The following is a 27662-nucleotide window of genomic DNA, read 5'->3' as shown; positions in this document are numbered from 1 at the left end:
TAAAAATATGGCTTATAGCGGCGTCATTGTTATTTATTTTCCACGATAACCTAATTTTTGTACTCAATGACGATGCAGGACGCCAGTGCTACTCCATTGTGGTCGCTCAACCCAGTGCTGGATTTTCCCGACCATTAAACTTTATACAAAACGTTCCGTGATCTGAAGTACCCTGCTGCGTAATTGTTAATAATTATCCAAGAAACCTTAATTTTTTACATACTAGGTGCGAGCCCACGACCCCGACATGACCGATGCAGGTCGCCTGCGCTACTCCATCATGGTCGCTCAACTCGATGCTGGATTTTTCCCTAACGCCACACGCGCTCCTGGCGGCGCTGAAGGGGAAAAACGAAGCTCCTACGCCGACCTCGATGTCTCGGTGCGCCCACCACCGAAGCTCGCCCCCGTCCCTCAAAACTCAACTTCAACAGAATTTTTCGCAATCGACAGTCAGACCGGCGACATTACTTTTATTAAGGTACGGGACTCATGCCATGGCAACTCTTATTAAATGCACTTCAAGTCTTGGCGAATGTATTGGTGACATCTGCATCGGTGCTATGTTCATCTCTACAATGAATATTATTGTTGTATGTGCATAAAGAGGAGATGGATGATTGATGAAAGTATTGAAGGATGCTCATGGCTTTCCGAACAATACATTCTTTATTGGATTTATTATTTACCTGCACGAATACAAATTTTATTGAATAAGTTCCAGGGAGAGGTTTAGGAATAAATTAATTAATAAAAGAATTTCATGAGTCAGTGCCAGAATGGATCTTCTAGGAACATCTATCTAGCATACACAGCGTCAAATAAATGGCCGTTATCAATAAGGGAGAATTTAAGTAAAGCTTAGAAATTATTCAAAAGTACAAGATTGCGTGCTCGATGAGCACATTGTCTTCAATTGGACTGCGTTTTATTGTTAAAGTTTTCAGTCGGAAGCATCGGCTAAATTTCTACGTTGCTTTATGTCACTATTTCTTGGTTAGCTGATCACAATTTATTTCTCATCTATAACTATTTACTCTCTGTGTCATGGATGTATTATTGATGTTGATACGAACCTAAAATTCATCCCTCACAAATGATTTAATTCTCCATGAAATTATCAATATATTCCCCACTTTCCTTTGGTCCAGCCTCTGGACCGCGACGTACCCCACGGCGTCCCCCACTGGTACCTGTGGGTGGGGGTGACGGACGGACGTCATCACGACGTCGCACGTCTTCTCGTCAACGTAAAGGACGTCAACGACAACGCGCCCTTCTTCCCCGCACAGCCGCTCATCGCCTCCATCAGAGAGAACGAGCGCGCGGGTAAGCGCCCCCTTCAGCGCCCAGCTGTACATTTCGGTCGCCTTTCAAAATAGTGTTTTTTTGCATGAAGTTCAATTGTCCAATTGGACTAATACATCGCCTTTAATTTCAGGCTGCGCTGTGACCAGGTTGACATGCATGTCTCCCGTCAATTTTTCTTCAATTAATAAATTTTAGCAATGTGATATTTTGCATTGTCAATAAATTTGGTACCTAAAGGATCTAGAGACTGATGAACTCACAGCATTACCTACAATTTGTTAAAATATTTTACTTGTCTCTTCATTCTTCATTAATGCGAGCATTAAAATTAATTGCGTATATATCTACGCTCAAAATATTCTCTAAGGTTTCTCTCAGCAATCAAGGATATGCGACGTCATTAATTTAGCTTGAGGCTTTTAGCGAAACAGAATTACATTTAAAAATTTATCCCCCACGGTATTACAGCTGTTGTAGCAATATTGTTCATTTACACTCAAGTGCTTTATAATATATAGCAAGCATCCGTGTCAAGTATGATGTTGTTATGATCAGCGTAGCATAATCATTGTTCTGCTCACTAACGGCTTACCCTCTAAAGCCATAGAGTTTGCCTCAGACATGGCATATATTATGAGAGCGGTAAGAACACCGGGCACGAGAAACTCTTCAGATATTTTTGGAAAAATCTAAACGTGTTCGTGTGACTTTTTCACATTCCAAAGTTACGGAGCGATTTTACCTTAAGTTAGTGGCATTTACTTATTTCTTCTATTCAAGTATCTTTTGATGGTCTGGAATGCTTCGGGTTTCTTCGACATTATGTTGTTAATCATTGATATGTTTAATATTTGTAGGAAAAATCTTATTGGTTGTTGATGTGGAAATGTTCATAAAAGAAATGGCGCGCGTGAAAAGCAGCAAAATTTTACTCGAATTAATACAGATGAAAGACTTGCATTGCAGCAAACGAAGTCTGGCGTGAGGGGGTTGTCTAGTGTGAGGGGTTTGTCCATCGTGAGGGATTTTTCCAGCGTGAGGGATTTTTCCATCGTGAGGGGTTTGTCCAGCGTGAGGGATTTGTCTAACGGCTCTAATGAACTCGAGGGTTGTGAATAAAATTATTTGGTCAGCTGAACCCAATAATATGAGCCGGTTTATGTCTACGTTGATGTATGGAGCGATATAATCTGCTGAATATAATAATTTGAGCCGATTTAGGAAATGTGCTTAGAATCATCCTCTGCCATGCCTGACAAAAGTGACAATTAGTGTTTAGGTAGACTGATAGACTGTTAATGGAATGATGTGGTATGTCAAGCCTGACAACAGTGAGTTGTAAGGGAGGCAGAGAATGGATTGATGCTTTCTGCAGTGAATAGAATATTGGCGTCAACCAAGCCTGACAATATCAGTGCTCGAGGGAGAACAATATGGCGCCGGTGTGTGGCGACAATTGGACCGTCGCGCGCCACATGCAATAAATCCAAAGACACTGCTTCCCTCTAGTAGGTTATTTGAGACAGCATTCAGCCGTGACATCTTGGGAGTTTCCGTGCCTGGAGTCGCCTAGTCGAGCTTAACGAAGTTTATTTGCACGTTCTGATGACGATACACACCTACAGCCAATTTGCTATTAGTGATGGTCTAATTTTCACCGACCTAATTTTTAATTGGCGTTCGTTGCAGCCCTATTTTCTGCTCTGAAAATTTAGCGTAATATATTTTTTCAATAGGATTGTTTACGCTTTGATAAATCTAGGTTATACAATCCTTTCTAGAGTAATCTAAAATTTTACTTAAATTGTTCTTTAAACATAAAATTCTTATGTGAATAGTCAGTTGTTATTTTACATGCATTAACTTACGGGACTGAAGCACACGAATTAAGCGCGTCAGACTAGCAGGTTAACTCGATACTCCGGTTAACTCTCGGTTAACTACCGATACTCGGTAGATGGCGCGGTGAGAAGCACGTTAGCCTGGAAAACAGGTTAAGTTGCTTTTGAATTTATTGAATTTAAAATAAGAGGATCAATTGATTTAAATTATTGATATCAGTTTTCAATTGCAATGAGAAAAGTGTGAGTGTGTGTTTAGACCACAAGGTTTTGGGTGCTGTTATGGGTAAGCAAATGGTCAACACAAAGAACTGATGTTGGTTTCACTGGGACAGTCGAGCAGCATTTCGTAATTAAGAGCTGAAAATCGAAGGAAAGACGAGCTGAATTCAGAGAATCTTGGTTCCCTACAACACTCGAAATATTCACAGAGTTAACAAAATTAACTGAGGTTTTCTTGGTAAAGTAATTAACAACCTAAGAAATGTATCCGTTTGGAATTAATCTGAATACCTTTTATTTTGTTAAACCTTTAATATTTAGCTATCGTGTATAAATGTAAGATATTCGGCACAAAGAAATGGCTAATTTTTATACAATATATTGTTGCTTTATGATGCCGAACTACAATTCATGAGTGAAAATATCTCATATAAAACAAAAAACAAAAAAATCATATAAAAATATAAATAAGAAAAAATCTCATGAAATATCATCAATTTCATAATACATAATTATGAAATTGCTGCCACCCTTCGCCAGGCGCGGTGGTGATGACGGCCGAGGCGACAGACTACGACGACCCGAGCGAGGCGGGCCACACTCACCTCACCTACGCCATCGAGAAGAACGTCATCGACGAGGTCTCTGGCAAGCCCATATTCGACATCGACCCACAAACTGGCAGGTAACATCGCAGTATACAATGCGTGTTTCTTGATGTAAATATGAATGTGATTAGTTTTATCATTCAATGTGAATTTTAATTTATGTCCATTAAACTACTTGATAATTTATTTTTATAAAAAAGTGAAGACAAATTCGTTTCGAGTGAATCTTGAGCACACATTGTCTGCCCTCCGCCACAGCATCTCGACCGCCCTCTGCTGCCCAGACCGCGAGAAAACTCCAGCATACCAGCTGCAGGTGGTCGCTACTGACGGGGGAGGTCTGAAAGGTAAGACGCCCGCATACCAGCTGCAGGTGGTCGCTACTGACGGGGGAGGCCTGAAAAGCCGCACACCTTATTCCTATGAAAAATTGATCGTGGGAAACAGGTTAGAACTTTTTTTAGTAACTTTAATGAAATATTGCAGTAATATTCAAAACATCAAATTAAATGAAAGGAACGCAAGATATATTGATGCTTTGCTTCTATTCCGTTAAATTTTATTTCAATCATTCAGAAATCAATAGTTCGCTGCACAGCTCGTAATGGCTTATGATTGAAAGTAAGCAGCGCGGCAATGTGGGATCTCAGCTTGTGTATATACATATATAGCCCCTGATTATCAACAGCACCACACGCTTATGAAGCAGCGAGATTATTTGCTCAGGTGGTTCGATAGAAACGATGTGGCTTTTACAACTTAGTGTTTGATGCAGAAAAAGTAAAATAATTCAGAGTTTATTCTGCGCAAGATCCGGAGTCCGTGAATATTCGTGCATTATCAACGAATGTGTTTGCTTTGAACTTAGTACGCGGACTTTTAAGCTCATGAAGGAAACTTATGATGAAGTAAATGGCCTCAAATTCCTTAGACGGACGGAGCCTACAGATTGACTCATTCACAAGAATTGGACTTAAATTCCTCCCGCAGAGTTTCAAGTCCACTATGTGACTTGCTTATCGATCTGGAGCCAAAATTCGGCGCGCGTACGCTTGAGTCGACAGGGTAGACATGCTCGACGGTGCACTATACAATAGAAAGGCTAGCAAAGGTTCGGGTCTAAAGGCGCTGCCAATATAGAGCTCAACTTCGTTAGCGAGGCTCTCGCAGAAATGCACTTATTTTAGGGTCAATTCAGACCGCCGCCCGAACGGTGACCCAAAAAACGAGTAACGGAGACTAAAAGCATCACCTTTATATATCCACGGCATATTGTAAATCTTGACAGCAACTGTGATCGCCCTGATAGCACTTTTGTTCCCTAAATTTGAATATGAATATATGAAATTACGATTTACTGTGACTGGTTTCTAATTTGTTTTGCAAAATTCGCTATGGTCCTCGATTACGTTTCATTCAATCCATTTTTGTAAATTTTTTCGGAATTGTTCAACATTTTCGCATCGTGCTTGCTACAATTGCAGTATTGCAGTGATGCGATCTAATTGGGGCTGAATTCGAAGCTTGACTAAAAGTATTCGCCTTACAATTTTCCTTGCATTAAGCTTATGGTCGACGGGACACCTCGCACACGAGCAGAATTTGGACCTGTTGGAACATGCGAGACGGGCATGCGATCGAGTTTGGGCCTGGAGACGGACATGCGATCATGGTTGAATGGCGGGCTTGGTCCCCGGTACAGTGGAAGACTTTCTCTGCAGAGCCAAGACGAAAACTTTTCAGCGGCGGAGAGATATTGCACACGCGAGTGAATTTAATTGCTGAGACAATACAGTGCGGAGCAGAAATACCTCACTTGCAGACCGTACAAAGGGAACTATAAATTTATTACGAGTTTCAGGAAAGGAAAATGCGAGTCACAAGGTATTGAACGTCATGACAATGCAATGTTTGATGACCAATGCTGGTTCTGTACAAATTAGTCTTTGGATAAGGCTTTACGGGCTCCATTCTCATTTGGAAATAAATGCAGATAACCATGTAAGTACTTATTCATTAGATAATAAATCTTTAGAATTTAATTACGAACGGATTCAAGGTAGGAATTTTGGCTTGTGTATTATAAGCCATGTTTCCTTAAAAACAACAAAATTTCAACGAATTAACGTATACTGCTTAAGACTCATTTCTATGAACAAGCACTGCCTTGGAAAGTAGTCCTCAAAAAAACGTAAGCCAGGCTTGCATGGAAAAAACTCAAGGCGATCCGTTTGTGTGCCGCCATGAGCTTCTCAGGAAAGATTTGCGGAGGATTGAAAACTCCTATATAGACACGAACCAGGTGCTCGGAAACTTGGCCTCTCCGAATCTGGCTGCACTTTGAATCATTATTTGGCAGTAAAGTGCCTATCTTAGAGGGAAGTTAGAGCTCTGCCTATATTACTGCCTTGGATTTACAGAAATGACCTCATAGAGAACGGCTCAGGAATAGACACAGGCTCTGCGTATGGTAAAACACTCACGTAAGGCCTTATTTCCGGCAGATAGAATCCCTTCGCTGCGAAAGACGGTCGCATATGCAAGGATGCAAATGTTCCTGCGCATGTAGCTCGTTCCCTAGCGACCGTGGCTTCTGGTGCTGCAAGTTCTCGTGCGAATGATTAATTTGTTCAGGCTACAACCTTACATATCTCTTGATCTTGTTGATGCCTGAATAAATTCTCAACTAAAGCCGGAACAAAAAGTGAAACGCACAGAAATTGCATCCAATTTATTTGAATTAAATTAACTCATCGCTTATTCAACGCTGAAAATTAAACTTGGTGCTTTCGTTAGAACTCTGCCTCGGCTGTTAAGTCATAGCACTAAACCAGACATTATCTACTAGTAAATTCAACCATTATTTGAATTTTGAAATTCGCACATTTGCACTGCCGAGTCGAACTTGTAAGCAAGTCAAAATTTCGTTGTTCGATTTTGCATACAGTCTCACTTTTTGCTCCACGCTTCGACGCAGTGACACAGACTCAAGAACATGTCTTCGCTAATAATTCATTTAATTATTTATGACGACATAAATCCCCAGTGTTAGACGCAGCATAATTTCCAGGCATGCAAGACTTGCTATTTTTTGGCGCTTATCTCGTGAAGAGCGTCTCAGCTTCTTTGTCTATCTAACATGTGTTGTTTGAAGAATGATAAGGATACTTTCTGGCACAGAAAATGGCATCACGAGCCTGTCCGAATACCAGAACAGTGACGGCAATGGGGAAGTGCTGCAAAAATAACACAAAAAACAATATCAAAGTGCCACACAAAATATTCCGTAGCACAAATAGAATGGTAACAGAGGAATTGTGCCATCATTACAAGTTGTCTTGCAGCATAAGGATGGTAAGAAACATATAGAAGCGAAAATATTACTGCAGCACAGAAATTATATCGTAATTTAGGAATGAAAACGCAACTCGAAAGAGGAAAAAAAATTCTTTATAAAATAAAAAAAAGTCGCGCCGTAGTGCAGAAATATTACAATTAATCAGAAACGCTATGATAGCGTAGTTATATAAATACATGGAATATATAAATCTGGACATTGATTCAGTTTAGAGGAGTTTATTATATATTTTAGTTGGCAGTTTATTAAGGTACATGCAAATCTTCAGCTTTAGCTGCATATTAGTCCTGCATCACGGTACAACTGCCGTGACACGGAGATCTTAGTACAACACAACACGAGTATCTTGATTCGCAAGCCGTATTCCGACACAGCCATAAAATCACAAAATAAATAAACAATGTGACTACCAACTGATAACTTAGCGAGGATCTTATTCAAGTCTTCGAGTTCAATTTCCAATTTAATCTAACGAAAATGCCATCCGAAGATTATTGAAATCATATTGATAAGTTTCACATTAACTTTTTAGTTACAATATATCATGCACTATAATTTCGTTTACATATTTCGAGTTAGAATTATTTTCTAATTTTGATGTCGATAGACAGAATTGGTTTCATGTAATAAACAGAATTTTTTTCCCGAGTGAAAAAAACTATAAATATTTTATCGTTCTATATATATATATTGGATTGATGAAATTACCTTTAAATTATCTGCGCGTGCAGGTACAGGCTCAGTGCTCATCGTGGTGGAGGACGAGAACGACGTGCTGCCCGTCTTCTCGTCCCTCAGCTGGCGGGTTGACGTGGCTGAGAACGTCGCTCCGGGCGCCCCACTCGGCCTCCTCACAGTCGACGACGATGACGTCACCAACCAATTTTCTTATAGGGTGAGTCATGGCAGCACGAATCATGGTTTGAAATTGTGAATAACTTCATAGAAAAACGAAATTAATCCACTCACTATTTTAAATGACTATCAGATATGTTAATTAACTATTAGCTACATAGAAGCAACTACGAGTATATAATGAGAGAGCTTAATTGCTCCAGTGTGCCATGTGCTTCACTGCTCAAGTGTGCCATGTGCTTCACTGCTCAAGTGTGCCATGTGCTTCACTGCTCAAGTGTGCCATGTGCTTCACTGCTCAAGTGTGCCATGTGTTTCACTGCTCAAGTGTGCCATGCGCTTCACTGCTGAAGCGTGTCATGCACTTAACTGTTCAAGTGTGTCATTCGCTTCACTTCTCAAGTGTGTCATGCGCTTCACTTCTCAAGTGTGTCATAAGCTTCACTGCTCAAGTGTGTCATGCGCTTCACTGCTCAGGTGTGTCATAAGCTTCACTGCATGCTCAAGTGTGTCATAAGCTTCACTGCTCAAGTTTGTCATTCGTTTCACTGCTCAAGTGTGTCATGCGCTTCACTGCTCAAGTGTGTCATAAGCTTCACTGCATGCTCAAGTAGGTCATAAGCTTCACTGCTCAAGTGTGTCATAAGCTTCACTGCTCAAGTGNACTTCACTGCTGAAGTGTGTCATGAGCTTCGCAACTCAAGTATGCCATAAGCTTCACTGCTCAAGTGTGTCATGCACTTCACTGCTGAAGTGTGTCATGAGCTTCGCAACTCAATTATGCCATAAGCTTCACTGCTCAAGTGTGCCATGTGCTTCATGGCTCACGAAGTCGCCGCCTGCAGTACATTTGCTTTCACCTGGCAAGATTACGTGCATCGCGTCTGTGCATCTTAGAAAATTTGCACAGGAAGCTTTCGATCTTTTTATATCAAAATATCACGGTTAGCATTCATTAAGAAAGCGCGATATTGTATTCAATTATATCATCGTTTATTTTCAACGTAACTGTATTCGTTTGTTAATTTTATTATTAGAATTGGTCATAACTCTTTCAGATTTTTCCGAATATTCGCTTAAATTGTTGTTCAAGAAGTCTTGGAAATCTTGGCTTTCAATATTGACCGCGAGGTAACAAAGAAAGTTTAAGTTTAGAGACCCCAAGAAAAATTTTTACAGAGTTAAAATAATGCCCAATATATTCAATTCTAGGATGAACGCATATTTTACCATTTTATTTTTAAAAGTCACTTCTGCGTATCTTCCACCTTGTTTTTGCTAGCCAACTCCTAGTCGTACGTAACGCTGAGGGCCGCGCAAAGCAAGATCAAAGGAGGTCTCCTTGTTCATTAGATCGTCTCAGCAAGAAGTGCATACACAGTGAATTGTTTTGTCGTGAAGCTGTGTCGTCGATTTTGTCAAAAACAATTTCCGAAGCATTTCAACATGGAAATTCAACAGAACTTGAAGAGGTTTCAAAATCGGCTAGTTGTACTAGTTGTATATATGACGGGTTCTTCCATGCGCTTCTGTACCTTATTGGAATAGAAGGCAGACGCCAGTCAGATTTTTTTCGAAACTTACCAACCGAAACAATTTTCAGTAAAGTCTTTGATGACGCTGTAACCTGTTCTATCATGGGCTCAACATTTGTTGCGAGTTACGACTTAAGGATCTCATCATTGAACAAAATGAAATGAAATTAATGTTTCGGACGTTTGTGCACGCCACTGAAATAAAAAAATTACTCGTACCAAGTTATAGTCAGACTCTTAATAGAGTAAATAGAATTACTGTGGCTGGAAAGAACCAACTCAGATATAAATTAAAACAATTAAAATCATATATAGGCGCTGCATGAGTCAAAATTCCCAATTCAACGCGTTCATCTTGCATAAAACTGGCTTGACTCAATTATTCCCAACTAAAATTTTGCTAAAACCAGATTTAAATCTCACACAAATGCCACGCTTTCAATCAACGATAAATTGTGATAGTTTTGTTTTCTATCTCAAGCAATCCAAACAATTTGGGAACTCTGGATAAAATTTATTTCATTTTAATATTAGGCCTCAGCTTGATTCTTCTATTTCTCGACGTTTTAATCTTAAAAATTCTGCTCTGATTAGGGAAAAAAATTCGATTGATGCCGCAAACATGAATAACATGGCTTTGTGCCAATGAGTGATTGAACAACAAACCCAATTCTCTTCTCGCATCAAAATAAGCATTCATCAATGATTATTAGTTCAAAATGAAACAGCAATCATCAAACACATGTCAGTTCATAAAAAAATTTCACTTATCCCATACTCTTTGATGAGAGTTTTCTCCACGCTGCCCCATTCATTCGAAAGGCTTCCACAATTTCACAGCTGGCAATTCAATGCTTTAATTCACTCGGTATCCAGGATACTTAAAATAGGTTTGCAAAAACCTCAGCATGTATGAGGCGACGGAAGCTGTACTGTTGCGCTCCAGCATTTTGCTGATGACATTAATGCTTTATACCTGAGCATCAGTGCTGCCGATCAAGGGAATTTATGCTGGGGTTGAAGTATTGTTCTTAGAAAATGAACCAGTCTAACGATGCAAAATAAAATATTTTTAACCATGGACACATTTCATGAAGTAACTTCTTCGACCGCAATATAAACTTCACAATGAGTGGAGTTAAAGTTTTAAATCTCGATTTAAAATTTAATTGTGGGACAATCGTTTCCTTCTCTTAATATTTTTTAAGGACAGATCTTGTCTCGTCTCGTCGTCTGAGCTCATTTCGAGAAAACGATTCTGAGACACCGAGGTTTACCTCTACGTCTGCGTGCAATCACCGCGCTGCGCGTCAGGCTGCTGCTCGCCTTCGTTAGTGCGAGGTTGCGTCAAAGAAATAGTCGCAAAATAAATAAAAAAAACTCGTAAAGCGGATCCTGGTTGGGAACTGCCGGGCTGCTCAAGAAGCTGCTCTTGGCACGGTTGGTTTTCAGACGAAGATCTGTCATGACCGCACTAGCTTGGGAAGAAATCTGAGACTAGCTGTGCGCGGAATTGGTGACTTAGTGACTATAACATTTCGTGTGTAAAAAATCTTATTCGCGGTTTTGAAACTTTTTTAGACCTTGATCTGAATGATGTTTAGGTTTCAATTGAAGCTTAGTTAATTTAACCGCAATGTTCTACACAGATGATGCATGAATTTGATACAAAAAATTAGGAATTCTAACGAAACGTTTACTGTATGTTGTATCATATCACTACCATTTAGGTTTTGAGTCTCCTCTGACGTAATGGCATGCTTTTAAATTTACGACTAAGTTTCGCGGTGCCACCAAAGAGAAAGGCTTTGAAATTGAGAAGTTAGTTGTACAGATTAGAAAATAAAAAATTTCACGGTAAATATAATCGGCGAGAAGGTTTTATTTGTGCTTCGAATAGAAGAACACAGGGCTTACCTATCACGATTGCATAATTATTGTTTGTTTTCAATCATACTGTTGTTCGCGTGTCAAGTGTTTTCATCATGTTCTTTAAAAAGTTATTGGATTTGCTGTCTGGCTTTATGCTTAATGTTTGGGATCATAAAAGGGCTTTTTTATTTATCATTAAAACTCCTGCAGGGAGTACTATTCCTGGAGTTATAATGTCACTCGTTTGCTTGAATCGCAAATTCACTAAAAACTTAAAGGCAAAGAAAACTCCACAAAAATTCATACTATCTTTAAAGCGTTTTCTTTAAAGATAGTATGATATAGATAGTTTTTAGCTTTTGTTCGCTTCGATTCAATATTAATAGGATTCAAACGCTTTTACATCGGGGCTATCGTATTTGTTCCACTTACAATATTTTGCACGCTGAATACGAATTTTTACGCAATATCTTTTCGCTTAGTGAATTTCCGACTAATCTGGTGTTCACCCAAAATAAAGAAATTCATGTCCAAGCGTTACAATAAATGAAGCTGCTCCCGAGCGCGACAGTAAGGATGTTGTTTATTGCTCTCTTCCATATTTCGGCCCTGCATCCGAAACTATGACAAGAGAGCTAAAACTTTTGTTTTCTAAGTATTTCACAACTGTTAATCCTCGTGTTTTATTGGTCAACAATTTTAAAATCGTTTTGTTTTAGGTACAAAGATACCCTCCCAATGTATATACGAGCGTCCCTAGTTTACAAATATTGTTGTGCACAATGTGCATCTGCGTACGTCGGGATGACGTCTCGCAATCTTTATTCTAGGGTCGCAGAACATAAGGGTAAAAGTTGTAGAACTGGTCACTTACTATCGCGCCCCCCTCATTCGGCTGTGCGGGCCCACGCCGAGCAGTGCGACGTTCCAAGTTCTGATGTTGACTTCAAGGTTTTAGCTTCCACTACCGGTGTTTCTGATTTGCGCATTTTAGAATCATTGTATATTTTTAAACAGAGGCCAAGTTTAAATTTAACTTTTAGCTCATACCCGCTGGAAATTGTAAACAGATCTTATTTACCACTTAGTTTTTTTTGTAATTTGACTGTACTAATTACTGATTTATCTATGTTCTAGAATTTTCAAACTGACGATGGAGCTGGACTCCGAAACGTTTTCTTTAAAGATAGTATGAATTTTTGTAGAGTTTTCTTTGCTTCTAAGTATTTACTGCATTTTAAGCCTGGAGTTCCGACGGTTCCTAGGTGTTAATGAAGAAAAATTCTAAATAAATATTAAACTGGCTTACTCCACCATCATCAAGTCTTCCTGTCACGATCAGCTTTATTTCTGGTTCCTGATGTCAGGGCAGCAACTGAGGGAAATACGCCGAAATAACCTGTAGCGTGAATCTTTATTATCCAATGATAGACTTCCGGCTTACAGCGAGAAAATAATTATCAGCCTCGGTGAAAGACAGCCTCCAAGAAGCTCAACCTTTGTCCTCACATAAATCATGAATCATAGTTAATGCTCAGCTTTTGTGATAACAATAATTAAACTGATCATCAATTACTGCCTTTGTGATTTATTTAATTGCAAGAAAATTTCTCGAGGCACTTCCAATCAGAGCTCCCGCTGCCTCGTAGCCGCAATGCCAGCTTGATCTTTCAATTACGTGCCTTAAATCGACGTCGTGAGAACAATTGAAATTCTGAGCCAAATTATAGACCGGTATTGAATGGCCAACCTGAAGTCGGCTCTAAATCGGGCCAATGCTTAAATGAGGATCTTTCATCCAGTAGCAGATGAGATGATGAACGGAAGTGAGCTTCATCTGAGAGTGAGATAAATTGTTGTCTCTTTTTCAAAGAAAACCTGAGGAAAACTCGCCTCTGTACGATCAGTTTTTCCGACGACATTGCAGGATCGAAAAAAAACATTGCTTCAGAGGCTGGGACTTCACTGGCTGCGATCGAATCCGAAGAAAATGACATATTAATTTTCTTACGTGAACGTTGAAAATAATGCAACGAGCTAAATTTTAGTGACAATTGGTAAAGAATTTTTCAGCGCGCCTGTGATCAGGGATTCGATCCATTTTAATTCGAAAGTCTCCATTGTGTTCAAAAGAATACTTATGCACTGAGACGTAATTTTCATAAATTATTGGATAAGCGACTACGAAACGTCCTGTAAAGCAAACATTATTTTTTCAAGATTGAGTAATTAGCATAAATACATCAGTTAAATTTTCCGTAAACGACTATACATTTCCCAATTGATATTATCCGCAATTAAATATATTTTCAATTCAATTTCATCAATGAATATTTTGCGTGTCATTCACGTTTTCGTCGACGAGAAAATGCGTATATTTTTATGCGTATATGCGCATATTTTTTAAGCACTTTACTCATAAACATTCAAGCCCTGCATTCTATAGGTGCAGAGAGCGTAGCGTCATGTGTTCATTGCAAGCGTGCAGTTTTAAGGTATTTACCAGCACGTATCTACGCACAACTGCGTATGAAGACTCCGAGCTAATTCGCGGAGCCATTGCGAGGTTTGAAGTTATTTTCCGGCCACTGGAATAATGAGGACGGCAGTGAGAATTATTATGCTCTGCAACCATAAAGGAAGCGAGGCGCAGACTTTTTTCAAACTTTTATTTGAAGCAAAAGACCGCCGCTGCAAGACCGCGGGTCTCTAGTAGCGGATTTTAAAGTAAGGTCTCTGAAGCGACTGCGTCTCGCTAACGAGATGAATATCTGATATCATTTTTATAATATTTTTCGACGGGAACATCTGTCAAAAATTCTGTATTATATCTTGACGATACAGAAATACGCAGAGCTCTATACATTGTCTATTCGCATATATAAGCGCACCTTAAAGAATTTCTGCACTGACATAAACAAAGAATTCCTTCCATTTTGTATTTTTTATATTTTCGTATGAATACTTTTCTGACAGATTTGAAACTCGCTGGTGTCAGAGTTCAAATAAGTCAAAATTTCATCGAAACTTGGCGCTACATTTTTATGACTTGGAATTTTCTGTACTCGTTGAGAAAACCGTACACAATATTTCTCTTTACAATCATAATTCAAAGTTGAGTATATTAAATAAGCCTTATTTTATCATTTATAAAGCAGTCAAAATGCTCGTGTAACTGCCGTTATATGTTGCAGGTTCCGAAATTGTCGGAAATGTAGTTGTTATAAATGTTAAGAGCATATTAGTAACATTTATTGATAAACAGCATTTGTTTTATATGAAGGAATGTTGAAATACCTGTTCCTGCCGTTAACTGTTCACGGGTCCCTCGTGTGCAAGCAGAGATTTACAACAATGAAGGCTTCAAAAATCATCGTGGAGCGAGTATTTTCCTAACGACTTTATCGGGGATCTCCTGGAGATTTTTTATTACGTGATGAAGTTGGGATTTTTTACGTTGTCCTTGTTTACTTGATCCAACTTGCTAAAAATTTCTCGCTTCCAGAGCCGCGGGAATGGTTCATGCGAGGCCTGTTTTCAACGAGACTTCATCAAGATATTTTGCAATCGTATAACACGCTGCACTGAGCTCCCACGCGAGCACTGCATAAATGAACCGTTGTTGACATGACAAATTTTGTGGTGTTTCATTCAGCTGAGATATGCTTGATTGGATCAGCATAGAACTTTGAATTACAGTTGTAATACAGAACATTTCTCATAATGCTGTTAAAGTTACTTTGAACCATAGCATCATTATGAGTCGATAATCCAGAGCGTTTCGTGGGCGATTTAAAGACGAGGAAAACGACCATGAGTGTGAGACGAGGGATGTGCTGCGTTGCGATATATCCGCGATAATTCAGGTATTTTGCTTACTTAAAATGTCTAGCATGAATGAGTTCGTTTTGATGAATTATTCTCAAGCAAATAGCAATAGAGTTAATGAATAATTAATACTTAAGAATTATATTCTCCCCAAATTCAAATAGACAGTTGAATTTATCCATTATAACTATCATTGAAAAATTATTGACTACAAGAATAAACTTTCCTGCGTGCGTGTGTTTATACGCACTTGCATGCGTAAGTCCAATCTCTTCGTGAAGTACCCCTTCCTAGAGATCTTCAAGAGGCGACAGCAGGACCTGTTTCCGAGCACAATCCCTGATTGTCGGTATTGTCCCGATGGTAGGGATTGTCCTTGGATTGCCGAGTACAATCCCTGATTGTCAGTATTGTCTCGATGGCAGGGATTGTCCCCGGATTGCAGAATACAATCCCTGATTGTCAGTATTGTCTCGATGGCAGGGATTGTCCTCGGATTGCAGAATACAATCCCTGATTGTCAGTATTGTCTCGATGGCAGGGATTGTCCCCGGATTGCAGAATACAATCCCTGATTGTCAGTATTGTCCCGATGGTAGGGATTGTCCTTGGATTGCCGAGTACAATCCCTGATTGTCAGTATTGTCCCGATGGTAGGGATTGTCCTCGGATTGCCGAGTACAATCCCTACCATCGGTGAGAAGCAATCAAGCAGGAGCACCGGGCATCAGTATGTCTCGCTCTCGTGGTCTTGGCGATGAGGACGACTTCATCATTACAGTTATTCATTTATTTGAAATGTGCGTTATCGTGGCACGCCTGGTTTCATGCACTTCGATCTCTCTATTTTTCGTGTTTAAATGACACCGAAATTAAGAAATTAATTGTACGAACTTGGAGCCAAGATTTATTGAACAGTTACTGAGCGAAAAAATTATATTACTGTTGATTTCGGGGACATGAAATACAAGGGGTATTTCTCGTATATATGATTTTATTTTGTATTTTAGCTGTGCTTCTCCATAATGATTCATTCATCCCTTTTTCTACCAGTAACCGGGTTTACTCGACGAATATGGGTCTAATTGCTGGCTCATTTCATAACTGTTTTTGTATATAAATTCCTTGATTTAAAGCAAGTAAGCGATAAAGATATTGCTAGAAGCTTAAGGAAATAGAAGTACACAGATTTTTCTTTTGTATAACCATATACCGCTCGACGAGCTAAGGTTCTCGAGAAGAAGACAACTAACGAGTCTGCTCATCTCATTCAGTTGTGGTGATTAAGAGTACAGGCCATGCATGCCAACGAGATATTAAACTTGAACTGTTTCATATCCGTTGAGTGATCCTTGATTTAATTTGCGGCGAAAAGACCCAGTCTGAGGTCTCCTATCTTCAAGAATAAAATTCATCGCTTCAAGAAAGAACCATCATTTGTCGGAGCATTACCATAACTTCATTCATACATGTATAATTATGAAGAATTCTGTCTAATTTTGTATTTTGGAGCTTAAAGAAGAAATCCCGCATCGTTCGTATTGCTTTCTTCAAGTTCGTCGACTAAACGAGTGCGCCTCTTGTAATTTTTGTGAAAAGTTGCGAAGAAAGAAAGCTTCCGTAAACTTCTGGCGTTGACTGGAAATAATGGATTGCTTGCAAATCTTTAAAGTGAAGCTACAAGCTAAAGATACCCTTGCCGATTGAAAATTTTACTGATAGGCACATTTTTTTGCCAATCCTCATTATAATAAAATCCATGCGTTTAAAATTCTTCTTCAGCCTGAAAGCCATGTCGTAACTAAATGTTTTTGGTAGAACAAAAAGTTTGAAGGATGCACAATATCTACTTTGTAACAAAGCTGCTGGAGTCATCGTAATATCATATTGTGATTACCATAGGTTTAATCTTCATCAAATTTTAACTTTAACTCCTTAGGCTATATTCCTTGAAACAATAAATGGAGCGTCAGAAAGTTGTTTAGTCTATATACGAATATGTTGACAATCGCCGTTGGAATAGTAGTAACTGAGCTGCACGCTACACTTTAAACTGGCATTGCAGTCTGTCGGCCTTGTTGAAATTTAACGTAAACATACGTCATACAATCCGACTTGTCTCTATTGATATTGTTTGTATTCATCTTAAATACCACTTACGACTATACTATTTGCAGAGTCAGGTAAAAGCTACATATTACTCACCGAATTTGTAGCTTTTTTAATCAAATACCTTGGTCTAGTTTCAACTTCTGCCTCCAATGTTCACAAGGAAGAAACATCATATTTTTAATTTGTGTTCTCTCTAAGCACCTGTGGAAACATCGTCCTTTTTTAGAGGCTTCTCCAAACATTCTGGAGTACATTGTTGGGTAGAAACAACACTCACAACACAACCTCCTCTCACAACTGCCTCTTACAACCCCCTCTCACAACATTTTCTCACAACCCCCTCTCACAACCTCCTCCCCCCCAAAAAAATATTAAAAATGTCATGAGTTCGCACTTGCATTACACTTCATCGAGGCTCGAAGTGCATGGAAGCTACGCAAAAAAATCAATCAATTAAGCAACATTTTTCTTCAGTTTGAGTGCGACAACATACAAAGCTTTAAGTTCAAGTTTACAACGTTATATATAAATCAATACAGCGCTCGACACATTTTGATCAACATTGCGAGATTTTATGGCTGCCTTAGTATTAGATTTAACATTTCATAATTATGAAATCAGAAGATCAGCGTAGTTATTAGAAATGTTAACTTCCCTTATCACGTATCTCACCTTTTAATTCTGTTAATGGTCACTGATGAGTCAGAAGCAACGCAATTCAACGATTGCGTACCTTGCCAGCCTCCGCTTATAATTATCGTTTGCATATAAATCCCAAATGCTACTGAAATATCAGAATATTGTGACAACCGACACAACTTAGCAATACGGAGGCACGGTATCCTTTTTTAAGTACAAATTATTCGGATGCGAGTTCTGATCCGAAGCAAAAATCAGGTATTGTTTGTGTAAAAAATAAAATGTTTTATGTGAAGAAAGTCAATTATTTTACGAGTATACAATCAAATATTGCGCGAGACAAAATCGTGTATTGTATATGTATATCAATTCAAGCATTTTACGAATCTAAAATCAAATATTGTATGAGTACTTATGCAAATATTGTATGAGAACGTCATTTAGATTTTATGGCCAGATGACATCATTTTTAGCGCATTTTCTCATTTATGGAAGAAATGCACTATTGTGCTCGCCATGTCCGTCTGTCTGTCTGTGCGTCCGTCTGTCCGTCCGTCCGTGACCTCAAGTTTTCGTTGACGAGAAAATGCGCATTCTGTCACTCACCGCAGTGAGTACTGAGTTATATTTTTTTATCATTACGCTAATGAGAACTGATCACCCGCAGCTCTGCGCACGATACTCGTACATGCTAATGAGCGTCGACCTTGTGTCGTACGATTCAGCTGTTCTTATCCTCCGAACTTCAATTATAAGCCATGCAATTTTCTGAAGCTAGGATCGGCGCATTGGTGCGTTCATGCATTCCAAAATTTATTCAAGTATAACCGGAATAAATGTTTTTCCGGTCGGCGGGCTTTAAAATTTCTAGCATATAGAGAAGTCTCTAAATTGGATCTCGATTTGATACTGACATGAGGAAGTTTCTTCATACACTTGTGTAGTTTTATTGGCGAGTTTATCCAACTTGATATTTTCCAACATAGGTTATTATCCTAATTTTATTTATCATAATTGTTTTTCGTCCTGTATTGATATTTTGAACTTAAGCTCTTTTATTCTCCCCTCTACTCAGAAGATAAAGTCGCTACTAAATCTCACTAATAAGCATTAAATCTGCGCTGGCAGCAGATAAAATATCTTCGCTATCAATAAATGAATACACTAAATGTATACTAGATAATATAACAATTCGAATAATAACTGAATGATTCTAAACAGTTGGATGCCATTAATTTCTAAAGATACTAGAGTTATCGATTCGCTGCGGTGCGGTAAAACATTCTTATTTATGAAGCATATCCTGATATACATCCTCATGCACAATATTCACTCCTTGTAACACAATCTCCTGTTCGTTGGTGCGCAGATTGTGCCGCACAGCGGGCCAGGCTGGGATAGATTTACGGTGACGCCGTCTGCTATTTCTGGACCGCTTCGAGAGTACCAAGTGGACAAGGAAGAAGCATCGGACGTTAATGACATTGCTGACGTCAATGTGTCTCCTAATGATCTTCTGGCGGAAACAAAAGTGACAAAAGATGGCCACGAGGTGGTCCTTGATCTTGCGGTAGATGAATTGCATTTTTCGTCGCCACTGGAACGAGTTCGAGGTCATAAAAATCCATTCCTCAAAACTGCCAGCAAACAAGGAGCCGTTCTTTCTGCGTTGCAGGACCTTGATTACGAAGATGGCGTGCAGAGGAGAGGCTTCAAATTCATGGTCCAAGTGACTGACATGGTTCGTGAGTTATCATTGATTTGCCACGGAAAGCATCACAAAATTAAATTCAATTCACAGTTATTTACATCAGGTTATCAGGCAAACCTGCAATAAATGTGATAATTCTACGAAGATCTTATAAAAAATGATCAGTTCCTTGAGTGCTATTATCAGATGGCGAAACTTAGGAAAATGAAATGTTGCACAAATCAATTTACCGCAAAGTATAGCTGATAACGGGAGGTGTGGAATCTGGGCGAGCTCAACTGGTAGAAATCAGAGCTTGTTTGATATCGTTATATTTGATATTTAGGTTATGCTCTAGCTAAAAATAAAGCTATGTATAACAGAAATCAATGTTACGTACAATTATTTCACTAATAAAATTCATTATATTAGTGAAATAATAATTGTTTCACTAATTGCAATTAGTGAAATAGTTATTAATAATTATAATTTATAATATAAATATTTATATTATTTATATCGCTGCTGCAAAGACCATGATTGAGACGGAATGATGCTTATACCACTAAACTTATTCTAATCGATGGCCGCGAAAGTTTTTCCGAGGCTTCATCGATGTAGAACGCAAGTCTTGACTCAACAGGTTAACTTCTCCCGTATGCAGAGCCAAATTTTAAACTCATCAATAGCGTTCATATCAAATTTTTAAAAATTTTATTCTAGAATAAATTGCTTCCGAACGTTGAATTAAAAAACTAACTTCAGGGTTGAGATGTTTTATATCACTTCCACCATCTATATAATTGGTACATTGATGTCAATCATTGCCAAAAATTGCAAATTGTCGCATGAGAGAAGTGTCAGTATCATGTCACCATATCATAATGAAGGAAATCATCATGTCACCATATCGGTATGAAGGAAGTGATCATGTCACCATATCAATATTATTCTGTCACTGCAGCCTATTGATTGGTCGTCGGTGCCACCGAAGCTTCCGCCAGAGCTCTCCCCGTTTCACTCCCATCGGATGGACTTGCTTCAAGCCTCCACATTGACACCAGAATTCCCGCGAATTTCCTCGTGCTGGGTGGAAGTTCTGCTTTTAGATTCAAATGACAATCCTCCGAAATTGTTGAAGCACCGCGGTCAGCTGACATTGCCTGAAGACACTTCAGTTGGCACGTTACTGGACGACTTCCCTGCAACCGATGCAGACTCAGTAAGTTTATCCAGCAGTACTTCCTGGAAAGTTAAAGTGAAATTTAAGCATACTTGAAAATAAGCACATGGAATTCAGTCTCAAGTGGCAGCTTCATATTTCCTCGAGGCTAACCGTGAAATTAACATAACAAATTAAGCCTCATTTGGTCAATTAATGGCTCTTCCCCAAAACGGTGTAATTCGACCGATAAATAAGCCATTTTTTGCAATAGAATGATCCGTACCTGGGGTAATTTGCAGGCCTGAAAGCTTATAAGTGTATTGTTATGCATTGACAATTGTTTGTACGGCAAACAATATTTTGCTTCGCATCTTCCAGTGATATGTTTGAATGTAACAAGCATTCCAAGTAGTATTTTGCATCTAATTAAAGAGCTTTACTTAAATATAAATGCTTTAAGGATTAAATTAACTGCGTTGACGCATCAAATACATTACTCATATAATTAAAAATAAATCATTCATATTCAGGTAGAAATCATAACACCTACAATTCTCCTTGCACTTCAAAAGTCAAACATCTTCAGTACATTAATAAAGTAAAACTGAGCCTGTATTTCCAAAACACTCCTTCCAATAAGCTAAAGTCTGTCAGTCTACTTATTAGAGCAGCATTAGGAGTATTTTTTTATTGACCATAATGAGTAGGGAACGAACATCTTGTGAATCCTTCGGTAATAATAATGAGCGATAATCAAACAACTTGCGATTAGTTCCGTGATAACGATGAGTGGTGCCCTAATATCTTCAACTGTTAACCATTTGAGCATTGTTTTAATTAACCACGCAGTTTCGTGTTCAGTAGAAGATACAGAAGAGCAAGGTCTTTAAATTCACGTCATTCTGTGTTCACTACTCGAGTCTGAATGCTAAATAATTTCTAGTTACAGAGTTATGGTTTTAATGCTTGGACAGGAGCTTTAATTAATAATAGACTGATGATAACGTATACGTAGATGCATTTTGTCAGTTTGTCTGCTCATGGGCGACAGCGATGAAAATGTTACCACCTTCCGCATATAAATCCGTATTTAATTCGGCGCCAAATAAAAAATTCTAGAAAATGCGTAATTATTCTGGCTTGATTGGCGATATCCGATTTTGATTGATTGGCGGCCTGACTTCTGTAGTCGTGATGCGCCTGCAATGAAGAATGAATAGACAGCAGTTCAATTATTGTACCTTCGTGACATGCTTCAGCTGTCACGAAATATTCATTTAAATTCGCTTGCTTGTCGCTGTTGATATGGGCATGAAATTTTTTGAACTTGTTCAAAGAAATTTTTCAATAAATTAACTGAAAAGATTTTTTGCCCATAAATTGTTTTCTGCGTTTTAAAATGAGATTTTAAAATCATCTAAAATATTAGCTACGCCACTGAATATTAAGTTCACATCCCCAACAGCGGAAATTATTCCTTTTTATCGCATCATTCATTCAGGTCGAGCGAAAAAAATTGGTGATTTATGGTATGAAGTTATTGCGATATTTTTGTCGAACTTGGCTCTCAAGAATATCGTTTCTACTTAACGTTTCTAATTTTTGACAGGGCGCTAATGGCTTGATTCAGTACGCAATATCAGCGGCCAGTGATCCCGACGGACAGTTCGTGGGAGCCGACGGGCAGGTGTGGCTGCAGCGGCAGCTGGACAGAGAGACTCGTCAGCAACACGTCCTGGACGTGCTTGTGTCTGACTCAGGCCATCCAGCACACACCGTCACAGCCACCCTCACCATCACCGTCACTGACGTGAACGATAATCCTCCTTTTGTTTCAAGCTTAAAAATCCCTTCGGAAAATGATGTCAAGTATACTACAACTACTATTCATGGTTCAAACTTTGAAGTTCAGCCTCAAGTGTTGAATAAGAAGTTTATAGTTCATCATTACAAGTCAAATCTGGCCATTACGGTTCCTGAGAATGCTGCACCCCGAACTCTCTGCTCTTTGCTGCTCAACGACCCCGACGACTGGGAGCTCGGCAATGGGCCGCCCTTCCGCATGCAGATCGATCCTGCTGCTGCCGGGGAAATAAAACGGCTGTTTGCGGTCACCTATAACAGTGGTGAGTTTGGGGACCGATAAAAAGTGATATAAGCAGTGACAGGTTAGGAATAAATTTCCATAGCACAAGGAAAGGAAAAATTTTCTTGTTCATTTTCTAGGAAGTATCGCCGTCAGAGTGACTATATTAATTAGGCATATATTTTGATATAAATTGTTCTTAAGATAAACATGATTCACAATGCTCAAAATAAAATATCGAATCTAAAATGTCGCTTATTTTTTCAATAATTTCTTTTGAATTGCCATGATTAAAAGGAATAACTTCAATTGGAGCTTAACAATCAGTAAAGTTCATGCAATTTGCCCCGCAGACGTGCGAGGCAGAGAGCTGGGGACCGTACGGTCTCTGCAGCCTCTGGACCGCGAGTCCGAGGTGGGGCCGATGCTGAGGCTGCCGCTGCTGCTGACGGACAGCGGCGGCCTGTCGGCCACGGCGACCATCACGGTCCTGGTGGCAGATCTCAACGATAATCCAGCGCAGCCTGCCACCAAACAAGTCCAGGTCGTCCGAATGAAGGTCAGTATTCGTGTGGTTTCTCTGGGTAAGCATTCTCTATGTCGTAAAATCTTGTACGTGGTGTATCAGCTGATCTAGCTGTAGTATTAGCTGATCTAGCTGTAGTATCAGCTGATCTAGCTGTAGTATCAGCTGATCTAGCTGTAGTATCAGCTGATCTAGCTGTAGTATTAGCTGATCTAGCTGTAGTATCAGCTGATCTAGCTGTACAGTATCAGCTGATCTAGCTGTAGTATTAGCTGATCTAGCTGTAGTATCAGCTGATCTAGCTGTACAGTATCAGCTGATCTAGCTGCAGTATCAGCTGATCTAGCTGCAGTACAGTATCAGCGTGCTCTAATGGGCCGGTCACTATCCCAAGCACGAGGCGATCTTTCAAGGAATCCGACCTCATGACATGGCAAAAGTATTACGTTGCTAGATCCAAGCGTGGCGGGGCGACTACGACTGTATAGTTTTCGAAGGAAGTCAAGCGACATGTTCATATGACAGTGGATTTATCTCACATGTCAGACCTACGCTTCGCAATAGTGTGTGTCAATCTTTAAGAAGGCTGGAAAACTAAACTTGTCTATTATAGGCTTGTGCAGTAAGCCTTGGGATTTTTTTTCTTGGCAGCCAATTTTACAGCACTTCTCTTTAAATTCACTTTGGCTGTCCGATAACAAATCTTATAATTGATATTTAACACACTTCTACCTCTCCAATCGATCTGAAATTTTGCACACTTGCGTAGAGTCAGAGACAATCCACAAATCATTTGTCAGAATGAATAATTTGATTTTTTTAATTTAACAATAAAATAAGAGAGCGCAAAATCGAAGACACCTGCCTCTTTGGAAGTGTGGTATTTCAAAAGTATTTTGAAATGCATATTAATTGCATTGTAGTCGCACAAGACATACATTGTACACTGTACAGCATGTATATTGTCATATTATGGCACTTGTTGAGGGCTTCATTTTGTTCACAGTAAAATTGTTAAATTTCATCTCCGAGTGCATCCGACTTCAAATAATTTAAATATAAAACAATCATATTCATATTCAATGTAAGTTACCGGGTGTGATTTGAATGGTTTCGTAATGTTCAGTGATGTCTTTTATAATTTCGGAATGAAAACTCAACTTCAATGCCATCGGCGCATATTTTCGGTTTAGCTCATTTGATTCTCATTTCCTGCCGCTCTCAATCCAGGCTTGATCGAATGGTTCCAGGCTTGATCAAATGGTTCTAGGCTTGATCGAATGGTTCTAGGCTTGATCGAATCTTCTTTCTTTGTGGCATTCTAATGGAATTTCACTCATTGCCTCGTGAGAGTTGGAATCGCATGCCCAGATCTTGGAGCAAATTCCTCCACAAAACCCTTCAAAACTTTTTTGAAATAATTTTACTTACGATATTTTTTCGTCAATTACCTGTATAAGTTTTCGCAAGTCTTCATCATCGCCATTCCATAATCATTTTTAGATCAAGCCCTAATTTTTTTGTTCGAGAAGCTGGGGTGCGTTCGAAGTTTAGATCTATTTACCGTGATGCTCACCGCAAGTTAACCGTATTTTATCGAGAGCCATATTTTTCTATTGAGAACGCGTTTGTGCGAGCCAGGGCAATGTTCCTAATGGATCGTCCGAACTCCAGCCTCTTGAAGCCTCAACGAGCGCTCACTCAAATGGGGCAAAGTGTAAGTCTTCCGAACTTTAATTTTGTCAATGATTTAATTTCGATTATGAAGTAACAGAGCAATTTCAAGAGCAATGCTTAGTGACGTGTAATTGTGAAATGCTAAGAGCAATGCTGAATGATAGTGCAATGCCAAAAGATGTGCTGCATATAGCAATACTAAATGAATAAAATGATGAGTAGCAGTGTCATGCAAAGCTCATCTCTGATGAGCGGTCCTGAAAACTTTTATACTGCACTGCAGTATCGAATTAAATGAAAGACGTGTTACATGTAATAGATTTATGGGCTTCGATTCTTTCAGAAATGGAAGCCTCCATCTCATAGATTGGTTTTTCGCCCACCGCTTGGCCGCCCAGCCTTGGAATATGCGAAATATGATTGCTTTGTTGAGCTTACCGTAATATTGATTGCCTTGTACCCTGAAACATGGAACAAAAGATGAAACTGTGTTCGTATTTTAGCTTCTACGCTCTTTTGTATTCGCGCTATTGCAATAATTTTAATGCATTTGTTTCGTATAATAATGATTTTTGTTTATAAAAGTTTGCATTTTTGTAAACGGCAGTCAGAAAGTTGCAAAAATAGCTCCTAATATCTCTTAAATTTGCATCCTATGATTAAATGTGCTTTTATTTTTTTTTAAATTTCATTATAATCAATTTAATCATTTTGAAAAGTCAGTTTAAATTCAGAAAATTGAACAGACTTAAGCAACTTAATTATCTGCAGTCATAGAAGGTCATAGAATGATTTTTTGCAGGCTTCAATTTATTTTGATTATTCATTCTGCTACTATTTTCATCCACCTATTTGAAGTAAAAATATTGGGTTAATAAACATTAAACGATCTGCGCGTGGTAAGCTTTTCGAATGAATGCAAGCGAGCGCACGTCTGTCTGTCCGATATTGGCTGTCAGGCCGAATAATGGAGGACTAAGCTTAATGCTTAAATGGTTTGATTAGGCAGGTGAAAGGGCTGTGAAAGGGGACACAACTTGTTTTATGAGGCTGGTGAAAGGGTTGTGAAAGGGGATATGACTTGTTATATAAGGCCGGTGAAAGGGCTGTGAAAAAGGATACCACTTGTTTTATGAGGCTGGCGAAAGGGTTGTGAAAGGGGGCACAACTTGTTTTATGAGGCTGGTGAAAGGGCTGTGAAAAGGCATATACGACTTGTATTATGAGGCTGGTGAAAGGGATGTGAAAAGGAATACAACTTGTTTTATGAGGCTGGTGAAAGGGCTGTGAAGGAGAACACGACTTGTTTTATGAGGCTGGTGAAAGGGCTGTGAAAGGGGTTTCTTTCCACCAACTTCATTAAATGTCACGAGGCCAACGATATTTGCTGCTGATACATTCATAAGTTTCGTCAAGATCATGAATTATTTATTGTAAAAAAATCCTTGGGTTAAGTTGGTTAAGTATTATTACAAAGATTCTGTTTCGCAAAATCGCATCGCATTACTGATCTGTATTCTTATGTATGAAAGTTTCCTAACTGTGTTTAATATATAACGTCTGTAAATATTGATGAAACTTTTTTTACTTGGGGGAATTTTAATATCAGCCTTAATATGCATAGAAAGCATTGGACATATCGCCATGCCATCATGATTGATGACATGTTCGCAAGTCTGCGCCAAGAATTCATTATTGCATCTTAAGGCTCGCATTACTCTCACTCCTCGAGAATTTTCTTCAATGGTTTTTACAACCTTCGATGGCTCTCGACTACATAAAAGAACTAGACTCTCATTTCTGACTGCCCTTGAATATTTATCATCAACTTTAACTTCGCTTCACTGCTCGCGAATATTGACTTTACTTTCGTCTATATTTCATAGATAAAGACACGCTTCTGGCAAACGAATTATTCTTTTGACTACAGGCTTAGGTCTCGTATAGCCTTCCACCTAAAGTACTTATAACGACAGGCAGCATGTGAACGATGTTACTCTTAACGACAGGATTAGGCCTCGTTAACACAGGATGAACTTTTTAACAAATATTCTGCGACCTGGCAGCTTGGTCACTCGTTCACGCCAAATGATTTTTTTGATAATATGGCCTATTATCAGGTTCTGATCTCATCCTAAAAATCCCTTTGTTTTATTGTTGAGAACGTAATTTATCTTATTCATTTCTCGTTCTGCATCAAACAAAACTAATTTTCAATCGTGCATATCCTAAACTGGGGCCAGCGGTCCAATAGCATGTGATGTAATTCTTAATAACCAAATTATTGCTCACGGTGCATCGTGTTTCATATTGAAAGCTATATCCAATAGATTATTT

At 38.9% G+C, this 27662-nt stretch overlaps 1 protein-coding gene across 1 annotated transcript in view; it reads left to right on the top strand.

Moving 5' to 3' along the window:
* The window catches only part of LOC108668635 (putative neural-cadherin 2), a 59878-nt gene that overhangs the window by 10006 nt on the left and 22210 nt on the right, over positions 1-27662 (top strand). Inside the window, exons 5-13 of the mRNA XM_047880980.1 lie at positions 227-481; positions 1152-1329; positions 3915-4059; positions 4241-4329; positions 8072-8235; positions 19551-19922; positions 20836-21093; positions 22646-23162; positions 23476-23681. Coding sequence (XP_047736936.1) covers positions 227-481; positions 1152-1329; positions 3915-4059; positions 4241-4329; positions 8072-8235; positions 19551-19922; positions 20836-21093; positions 22646-23162; positions 23476-23681 — 2184 coding nt within the window. The remainder of the gene's footprint in view (positions 1-226; positions 482-1151; positions 1330-3914; positions 4060-4240; positions 4330-8071; positions 8236-19550; positions 19923-20835; positions 21094-22645; positions 23163-23475; positions 23682-27662) is intronic.

Source organism: Hyalella azteca, unplaced genomic scaffold (genome assembly GCF_000764305.2).
Source record: "Hyalella azteca isolate HAZT.00-mixed unplaced genomic scaffold, Hazt_2.0.2 contig6741, whole genome shotgun sequence".
Taxonomy (NCBI): Eukaryota; Metazoa; Arthropoda; class Malacostraca; order Amphipoda; family Hyalellidae; genus Hyalella; species Hyalella azteca.
Note: the sequence above shows the minus strand (reverse complement) of the source record. Positions and strands in the feature narration are given on the sequence as shown.